This window comes from Colletotrichum orchidophilum (assembly GCF_001831195.1).
Source record: "Colletotrichum orchidophilum strain IMI 309357 chromosome Unknown Scaffold_198.1, whole genome shotgun sequence".
In the NCBI taxonomy this organism is placed as follows: domain Eukaryota; kingdom Fungi; phylum Ascomycota; class Sordariomycetes; order Glomerellales; family Glomerellaceae; genus Colletotrichum; species Colletotrichum orchidophilum.
Window position 1 is genome coordinate 8,891 of NW_019173154.1, and position 10,098 is coordinate 18,988.

General features: G+C 55.4%; 2 protein-coding genes across 2 annotated transcripts; both read left to right on the forward strand.

The window, feature by feature from the left end:
• Positions 1-942: 942 nt before the first annotated feature.
• On the forward strand, positions 943-6,649 carry CORC01_13531 (proteasome component ECM29; the record flags this gene model as incomplete). The annotated part of the gene is made up of 3 exons (XM_022625148.1): positions 943-1,110; positions 1,165-1,211; positions 1,276-6,649. 3 exons carry the CDS (start codon positions 943-945, stop codon positions 6,647-6,649), a joined length of 5,589 nt encoding a protein of 1,862 aa, XP_022468328.1.
• Positions 6,650-7,981: 1,332 nt separating this feature from the next.
• On the forward strand, positions 7,982-9,729 carry CORC01_13532 (UBX domain-containing protein; the record flags this gene model as incomplete). The annotated part of the gene is made up of 2 exons (XM_022625149.1): positions 7,982-8,567; positions 8,627-9,729. 2 exons carry the CDS (start codon positions 7,982-7,984, stop codon positions 9,727-9,729), a joined length of 1,689 nt encoding a protein of 562 aa, XP_022468329.1.
• Positions 9,730-10,098: the final 369 nt, after the last annotated feature.

Below are 10,098 nucleotides of genomic sequence, written 5' to 3' on the forward strand. Positions count from 1 at the left end.
CTGAGCGGTGCATTACACTTGATTGCACTTTGGCCTTGATTGACTCTTGGGCCTATTTCAAAAGCAGCAAACGCACCTCTTTGTCAAACTCAACGTACCTAAACAAAGAATGTGCCAACCCATAATTCAGACATCACCCATTTCAATGAGTTGGTGCGGGGAATTCCCCGGCCAAATAGGCCGATGTCAGACCAAAAGCAGTAGGGGCTCTCGCCTCGTGTGATTCTGAAGTGAGATAGGCACTAACTAAGTAGCACTCGCCTTAATAGGGTGATTTAGGACAAGATCACGATCACTAGGGTGTGAGCCCCAGACGGACTAGGAGGGCTCTTGGCTAGTCATCTCACTCTCAAGATACCCAATTTGCACCCGCCTTAAGGGGTTGAAGTTGGAAGCAATCACACTCAGATTGAGTTTCCAGACGAAATAGGCGGGAGCCAAATCCAACTGAGAGCTCTCGCCTTTTGTGATTATATGTGACATTGGGACTATTAAGGAGCTCCCGCCTCGCTAGGTGCTGAATGGAAACACATTCTGAGAAATAAAAACAAATCAGGCGGGTACTGAACTAAACCAGCGAGAGCTCTCGCCTTGTATGACCATGAAGCTGGGTAGCACTCGCCTCAAGAGGTTGTTTCTGTCTCGGAGTATCTCGCAAACATCTCCGGCGTCTGTCGCTAAACCGGTTTCGGAGCAAACATTGGCCACATTGTGGCGGAGGTGAGTGGCCCCCAACTATTCCCCCCCCTGTTCCGTTTTCTGTGGAATTTCTGGAACCACTCGGACACCTAGCTTAATCAGCTCAGGCAACCGGAAGCAACGTCGACGACTCTTCTATCTTACAGCACACGTCAGGTACATTTACAAGTACCCCCACATCTCTCACTTCATCATCATCCCCCATCATCAACCCACATTCGACGCCGCGACAGCTTGTTCAAGATGTCAGGCGAATCTCCCGAGGCCAAGGAGAAGCGCCTCGTGGGGACCGTCCAGATTCGGATCCTCGAGGCCTCGAACAACGAGGAGAAGCTCAACGAGTTGTTGGCCAAGTACCTCTGCGCGTTGCTGCTCAAGGCTAAGAGCGACTACGGTGCAGTTCGCAGTGAGGTGAGGATGCGCCGCCAGCTTAGTAAATTTTTCAAAATACTAACATCACTTTAGGTGATTACATTTGCCGGTAAACTGAAAGGCCTGATCATTCACCCAAGGTCTGAGCTCCCTCGCGTTCCGCATCTTCCATCTCATGACCGATGGCACTGACAGTGGGAATAGCATCATTCTCCCGGTTGAGAAACTCATCGACCAGTACCAGGATGCCGATTCACCTATCCTTCGCGTCCTAGATATTTCTTTCATTCAGCACAGCATCCTGCGACTCGAGGATTATGACAGACGTCATCTGTTTCCCAAAGTGACAAAGGGCATCTCATTACCCAAGCATGCAGCCACTCAAGCAGCAATTTTCAATGTCCTCTTGAAGATCATCCCAGATATCCAGGTGCCATCTCGCGGCAGTGAAGAAGACGCGGCCTTCAGAGAAGCTAGCGGTCTTTCCAAAGATGCAGACGCCATCTTCGTCGCAAGATGGTTGGGTAAAGTACTCCTCCTCAGAATCCCGGGTGGTCCGAACCCAACTCGACAAGACTTTGAGAGGATGAATCCGGCTCTACTTGCGGCAGATCTGGACTTCTTAAAGCCCGAGCAGCGCGATAGTGCATCTGCATTCCAGAACATGCAGGCCCTCCGGCGCAAGATTGCCCAGCTTTTGGCCAGCGGCGCATTCAGAGACGAGGAGAGACTTTTGCCCGCCTTGTCTGCAGCAGCGAGCCCCGATTATCAAGTCTCACAAGCCGGCGAGGACATTCTGAAGAGAATCACCATAGATTTCGAGAAGGCATCGGTCATTGAAGAGCTGTATAATGCACACGCCCGACTCCCTGCGCCTCATCGGATCAAAATTCTCCCTCTATTGTCCAAGTCGAAGCTTGCTACTACGATGCAGGATAATATCATGAACGTTGTTCAGCTCGACTTTGGTACAGAGACTTCATCCATTGCGCCAGCTCATTTACAAGCAGCCAGTGGCCTCGAGCGTACCAGACTTCACAAAGCCCTCTTCTACTTCCTCAACTGGTGCGCCAACATTGGACCGACCCAAGCCCCGTTCACCATTGGCCCCAGATTGATTGACAAGATGCGGACATACGTGGAAGATCAAGGCTGGCCCGTTTCACGCACACTGACGGCTGACGAAGAGAAGCTTCGTTCCATGGCCTATGACCTGCTTGGTGTTCTCGGCGCAGGCAGTGCCTCCAGCGTGCAAGACAAGCTCCATCTCGTCGGCTGGCTCTTTAGATCTATGTCTGAGGATCCCACTGCAGAGGCGGTTTCTGCGATCGAGGGTTCGCTTTCGGGACTAACCAGAAGCTTCGACCCCAAGATAGTCAGCGGCGACGGCCGCGGCAGCGGAATGATCAACCTCATTTCCCTGCTCCTGCACTATATGAATCTACCCGAGGAGAACCCCGCCGTGCGAAGCGCAAGATTCTCAGCTGTGAAGTGGGCGAACCAGACTATTGCATCTTGGGATGTGCGAGGTAGATGGATCGATATCCTGGCCATCGCCGGCCGTAAGTCAGAGCGCACTGAGGTCGTCGAGGAAGGCAAGAAGGGTTTGGATCCCTGGACTTATAGGGACGCCGAAGCGCACAAGATGCCGGACTGGATTCAGCTCATGACCTACTTCTTCTGCGACAAGATCTCTGATGAGATCTCTAGTGACGAATGGAGTAGCTCAGCGCCGCCGAAGCTTGACTTTGACGATGCACGAACGATGCAGAACTTCCAAGGCGAAAAGATGATGGCCTACTCCGTTGCTGTCGAGTACGTCAAGAGGGCCCTGTTCATCGCTGCACTTCCAGACTTTCCTCTGGTCCCCGACTGGAGTTCTCAGCTTGACACTCTTGTTCGAAACGACGTCAAGACTCGGGAAACCATCAGAGCCTACTTTCGCTCTGTTGAGCCGGAGTACATTGGTCTCTTTATCAAGATCTGCTTCGACGGTGTTCGTCATCTGAAGAACCTGGATGGAACCGACCGTGTCGTGGAGAGCTGTCTGAAGTCCATGGTTGACGTCGCATCGCTCGCTCCCGCTGGCACGATCAACTACATCGCCCCCTCGGCGTACTTCCTGCAGAAATGCATTACTTCGAATAACCGGCACACCCGTGCCGCCGCCGCACAAGCTGTCGGAATTCTCCTTCCTCATCCCCTTAACGAGGTGGACTTGGCGATTCCCGAGGCAGTACCTCATCAAACGAGGAATGAAAACATTCAAAAGTTTCTGAGAGATCTCAAGGCAATGATCTGGGGATGGGACAAGCACGTGGGAGCGGTCGCCAACGGCGTTGAAGGCGCCCTGCAGGCATTCGGTCACATCTTTTCGAGAGCCGTGTACTACGGTCTTCCGATCCCCATCGACGTTCATCTGCCGGCAAAGATGCTCATGGACAAAGCTCGTCACGGTCCGGCCCTGGAGAATGCCATTCTCGAGTGCTACGCAGAACTCTGGACTGCGGGACTCTCTCAATACATCCCGGACAACGTTAACAACCTTACGGCGGATTATGTGATTGAGAGACTGACGGAAAACGCAAATGCTGGGAGCGACAAGTCCATCTTTGCACTCGGTCGCCTTGCCTTGGCGTTCAATGAACCTAACGAAGAGGCCACTCCCGAGGACGGCCTGCTGTACCCGTCTAGCAAGACATCAGGCATCGATGGCGTCTTGAAAAGCCTTTTCGGACTTCATTCCAGGAAGGAGACCGAGATTCAGTTCACCGTCGGCGAGGCCATTACTGCCGCCATCGCCTGCTGGGAATCAGACTTTGTCAAGCTATCCATGAATGTCGATTGCACCGATGGTCCCTGGAGAAAGGGCAAGCGCAGCCAGAGAATTACCACCGTGCTTGACAAACTCTTCAGAGACTGCAAGACCACCAAGCCTAGCTTGCTCAAGGCCTCGGGTATCTGGCTCTTCTGCATCGTTCAGTACTGCGGACATCTCGACGAAGTTCAGTCCCGACTCCGAGAGGCTCAGGCTGCCTTTATGAGACTTTTGAGTGCGCGAGACGAGTTGGTGCAGGAGACTGCGTCCCGTGGCTTGTCTCTGGTGTACGAGAAGGGAGACGAGGGATTGAAACAGGATCTTGTCAAGGACTTGGTGTCGGCCTTCACCGGCAACACGACGCAGATCAAGGTCGAGGACGAGACGGAGCTTTTCGAGCCGGGTGCTTTGCCTACTGGCGAGGGCAAGTCTGTCACATCGTACAAGGATATTGTCAGCCTGGCGAATGAAGTCGGTGATCAGAGCCTCGTCTACAAGTTCATGTCGCTTGCGACCAACGCCGCGACCTGGTCCACGCGATCCGCCTTTGGCCGCTTCGGTCTCAGCAATATTCTCTCCGAGTCAGAGGTCGACCCTAAGCTATACCCCAAGCTGTTCCGATACCGCTTCGACCCGAACTCCAATGTTCAGCGATCCATGGACGATATTTGGAAGGCCTTGGTGAAGAACCCGAACGAGACGATTAGCGACCACTTTGATCCCATCATGCAGGATCTCCTAAAGAACGTCCTGGGCAAGGAATGGCGGGTTCGACAGGCCAGTTGCGGTGCCATTTCCGACCTCATTTCTGGGCAGCCCTTCCACAAGTATGAGAAGTACTACGCCGATATCTGGACTGCGGCACTCAAGGTCCTCGACGATGTCAAGGGATCCGTCAGAGAATCTGCCCTGAAGCTGTGCATGGGTCTGACCAATACCATTGTCCGCCAACTCGAAGAGGGCGGCTCCTCATCATCGGCGCAGGCCATGCTGAAGCAAGCGCTTCGTTTCCTCCTCTCGCCCAGCGGTCTCGAGAGCGGCGTTGAAGATGTCAAGATGTTCTCGCTCAAGACCATCATCGACATCACGAAGAAGGGTGGTCCTAACCTTAAGCCTTTCATCGTCGACTTCATCCCTCCCCTTCTTGGTCTCCACAGCACAATCGAGCCGGAGCAGATCAATTACGCCTATCAAAAGGTCAACGAGGACTCCCGCGACCAGCTCGACAAGATCAGAGCTCGATGGGTCAACCAATCGCCCATCTCAGAAGCCATCGACAATTGCCTTCGGCAGCTGGACGCCGACGGTATGAAGCAGCTGGCGCCGAAGCTCGAGGAGATTATCAAGACGGCCATTGGCATGCCGACAAAGATTGCGTGCGCTAGACTCATTGGCGATTTGGTCATGCGCCACGCCGTTGACTTCAAGCCGGTCTCGGCCAAGTTTATGCAGATGATGGAGAAGCAGGCCCTCGACCGCAACGACGAAGTTAGCAAGGGCTACGCTCGCGCCGTGGGATACCTCATGCGGATCGTGCCCGACGCAGCTAAGGAGCGCCTCGTCGACAAGTTCACGGAGCTCTACTTCACCAGCGAAGACGAGGCCCGCCGTGCCAAAGTGTCCGATGTCGTTCTGGGCGTCTCCAAGCTGGCCCCTGACCACTTCAACGCCTTGTCTTCCAAGTTCATTCCCTTCACCTACATGGGCATGCACGACACCGACGAGTATACCCGAAAGTGTTTCGACGAGGTCTGGAACCAGCATGGCGGCAGCTCCCGTACCGTCGCACGCTACGTCCCCGAGATTGTAGGCTTCATCAAGAGAGGTCTCGAGGCGCCGCGATGGAACCTCCAGCACACAGCCGCCTTCAGTATCGCGAGCATGATCAAGGCCGTCGTCGCCTCCAGCGATGCCACCGGTGGACAAATGTCCGAGGCCAACCTCAAGCTCATCTGGCCCGTCCTCGATAAGGCGCTCGCGCTCAAGACTTTCCCTGGCAAAGAGAAGGTTCTGGAGTCCTTCCCGCAGTTCGTCGGCAAGGGCAAGACTCTCTGGCAAAACGATTCGGCCGTCGCCGCACAACAGCAGAAGATTGCGATCCGCGAGGCCAAGAGGAACAATGAGGACTACCGCCCGCACGCCTTCAAGGCTCTCTGGCAGTTTGCCGAGCAGCGTGACGACCTGGATCTCCTCGAGACCATCTCTACCATAGTCAGCGGGCCTCTGGACGACTTTATCGACGAGGATCGAATGGATGTCGACAGCTCCGGCGACACGACTCGCAAGGCGGCCGTCAACGGCGTCGAGACGGTCGCGCGAGGCTACAACCGCAAGCAGATCAAGGAGAACCCCAGCGCCGTCCTCAAGAAGGTCTTTGAGCTGCTCAAGACGTATCTCGACAACGCCAAGTTCGAGGGGATCAAGCGCGAGGTGTGGTACGAGTGCGTTAGGGACATGATGGAGGCTGCGCCCGCGCCCGCCCCCGACGCCCCCGCGGAGGAGAAGGAGGTCGCTCTGGCGTACCTCCGGAGCCTGGACCCCGAGTCCATCGACAACGGCACCGAGGCCCAGCGTACGATGCGGGTCCTCGCCGTCGGCGGGGTATTCAAGGCCATCCAGCGCGGGGTGTTTGGGGAGGGAGCGGCGGCGGCGGAGGAGAGGAAGGGGTTTGTGGAGATGGTGAAGGGGGCTCTGGCGGCGGAGAGATCCCTTGAGGTGCAGAAGCACCTCAAGGAGATCCTCGCGGAGCTGGAGAAGTAGGGGAAGGGACATATTCCCCCTACTTCTCCAGGGGAGAGAGGTGATTAGGTTGGGCCGCGCGGCGACAGGATTTGGCTCGCGGGGTGTTGATACCCCTAAATAGAACTTGCTCTTTACTTGAATGACATTACCTCAAAACTTGATCCTTTCCATCGTATCTTTGATCATTCCGCGGGAGGGATTCGGGGCTGAACATACCAGAGACACTGGAAAGGGCGGAGGCCCAAAGAAAATATGCCATTGACGACACACCTCGCAGAGTAGGCTTACCATGAAGGGCGGACATGAATGCCGAGATCGGACTCTATAAATGCTATTATTGTCAGGAGTACATGTCCCTGTCTCGAAGTAGCCTTGAAGTCGTAGGTTCAGCATGCATCAATTTCCCGCAGGCCGACAGCTTTGAATTGGTTCAGTGAGCCCGAAGCAAAACGGTGAGTTGGATCGTAGTCACTGCCCTGCAAGCACGTGGGCATGATCGCATGGATCGTTAGGAATACGGAGTCTTTAATCATCTGCCTGGGAAATTGCCGAATTGCGCGGACGGCGCAACACACTTCCGGAGATGATATAATCATGGTGCGGAAGATCGGTCAAGACGGCCAAGTTCCCAGTGTGACTATCGCATCTCAAAGACTGCCTGAAATAAGGTGAGATAGCGCTTAGTTGATGTGTGGCTGGCCTGAGCCACAGTGTCAGCCACAATTGGAGTGAGGTGGCCGTGGCGCAGCAAATCACCTCATCGCATCAACATTCCGCCATTGCTCCGAGACAGGATGGGTTTGAGGCCCGACCAGCTGTTGCGTCACAGAGTTGGACGCCTTGAGGGTGGCACTGGCCCGAGAGCAGCACCTGCGCTTCCACCCGCCGTCCCTGCACTCACACGCGCCAGGACAAGCCCGCAACACAATCCCGTCCTCAGATCAGTGGCGGCGCAAACCAACCAGCCTTGATCTTTCCCAACGAGAAGCTGCAAACTGAGCTATCAACTTTCTTTCAGGTTACCTATTTACATCCCACCTTCACGTTCTTCACTCGACGGGGCTAGGCAGTCTGTACCCAGAACCAAAGACCCAAAGCGCCTGACGGTGACCTGCAGCCACCCCTCCACCCCGTGCCAGACTCCAGTGCCTTCGGTTGAAGGTGGGGCAGAGGTGCCATCCGTCTCCCACCTCCAGAGTTCCTTTTGCATTCGCGGATTCTTCTGACCGCCCCCAGAAAAGCAACATCGTTTTCCTGATTTAGGCCCGGTATCTATTGCGGGAGTCTTTTCTACGATATCACCTTTTCTTCTTACGCGATCACACCAAGCGGCAAGCGCAAACCTTCGCCATGGACGAGGACATCTCCAATTTCGTCGCCATCACGGCTGCCAGCCCGGAGGCCGCTCGCGGTTTCCTAGAGATGGCCAACAACAATCTCGAGCAGGCCATTCAGCTTTTCTTTGAGAACCCCGACATTCAGAGCAGTTTCAACCAGGCCCCTGCCATCTCGTCGACAGCGCCCCCAGTGCCCTCGAGCACCCGACCGAATGTAGGACGGCAGGACGAACGCGGGGTCATTCACATAGATAGTGATGACGACGGCGATACTGCGATGACGGTGGACGATATGGACGATAACTTCGGACACGACGACTCCGAGATCGCGGCTAATGCCCAGGTGGCGGCCATCGCTCGAAGTGCCCAGGAGGAGGAAGACGCCGCGATGGCTAAGAGATTACAGGAGGAGCTCTACGGTGGTGGACCCGGAGGTGGCGGTGGCGGCGGTGGCATTGGTGGTCAGGATGATGTCAGGTCGCCCATCGCCAGAACCACCGAGACACTGGTTGGAGGCTACGACGGTGACGATGGTATGGACATGGACACCATCATCCGGGCACAAATGAGGCAGAGAGAAGCTGCCAGGGCAGCTCGAGGTACGTATTAGGCCGTGTCTGCCCGGTGATGTTCATCATGCTAATTTGGTGGTTTTCAGCTGGCGGCGGAAATCCCTTTGCTCATAACCTGTCCATTTGGGATGACGACAGCCCAGTTGCAGCCCAACCCGCTCAACCAGCCGCGACGGAAGGCGGCACGCGAGCCCAGAGACTGGCAGAGCTTTTCCGCCCTCCCTACGACATCATGTCTAGACTGGACTGGGATGAGGCGAGGCAGGAGGGCAAGGACGAGAAGAAGTGGATCCTCGTTAACCTCCAGGATATGAGCGACTTCAACTGCCAGGCCTTGAATCGAGATATTTGGAAGGATGCTGCTGTACGGCGGCTATTGGATGAGGCCTTCATCTTCCTGCAGTATGACAAAGATGCCATGGCGGCACAGCAGTATATCAACTTTTATTTCCACGGCACCGGTCACGAGAACCCAGACAACTACCCGCACGTCGCCATTATTGACCCGAGAACAGGAGAGCAAGTCAAGGTTTGGAGTGGAAGGCCGTTTCCCAGCGCCTCAGATTTCCACGCGCAGCTGGCCGAATTCCTGGACCGCTACAGCCTGGCGGCGAACAGCAAGAACCCCGTGGTGGACCAAGCAGCGCCGCGCCCCAAGACCGTCGACGTCGACCGGATGACGGAGGACGAAATGCTGGAGATGGCATTGCAAAATAGTCTTGCAGCGTCAAACGGTGGTGGCAGCAGCTCCAAGCCCAAGACGGGCGTCTTCGATCCCGATGCGCTCACCAAGTTGGACTCTTCTAGCGGCCAAGGCAAGGGCATACCTCCACCTGAGGAGGCAGCAGGCGGCATAACTCCTCCTGCGGAGCCGGCAGCGACGCAGAGCATCTGGGCCAAGATTGCGAGCGACAAGCCGCACACGGAACCCGAGAATAACCCGGCGACGACGACGCGGATACAGTTCAAACACCCCACTGGACGTGTTATCCGGCGATTCAACCTGGACGATCCGGTCAGGCGCATTTACGAGTGGCTCAAGGCTGAACCTCTCGAGGGCAAGGGAGGCATCGAGGTTGAGCTGAAGCGCGTGCCTCAGGGCCAGGATCTGAGCGATGGGCTGGACAAGACCATCTTGGAGGCTGGGCTCAAAAATGGAACCGTCATGGTTGAGTTCATCGAGGACTAGCTAGTGCTGGCGGTCTACTCAGCGGCTGATGATTCACAAGACTTTAATTTGGGGCAAGGTGCATTTCTCAGCAGGGCCAGGGCATGGCCAATAGATTCGGCGGAACAGGACAGGCGGAAGGATGCTTTCTTTCATTGTTGTTCGTTTGGGCTCTTCTCATACATACCACGATATCAGGGTGGCGGGTTGGGGCTCGATGACCACGAGGGCAGGCAAGGAAGGATGTAGCTGGTCGAGGACAAATAGTCAAACAGCTGGCCAGCGGCTTTGGACGGTTACCCCAGATAGACGCTTCTTAACCCACAGATGACATCAATAGACATGGGAAATGAGAATAACACGGGTCGCGCTTGCGTGCGACTGCTTGAA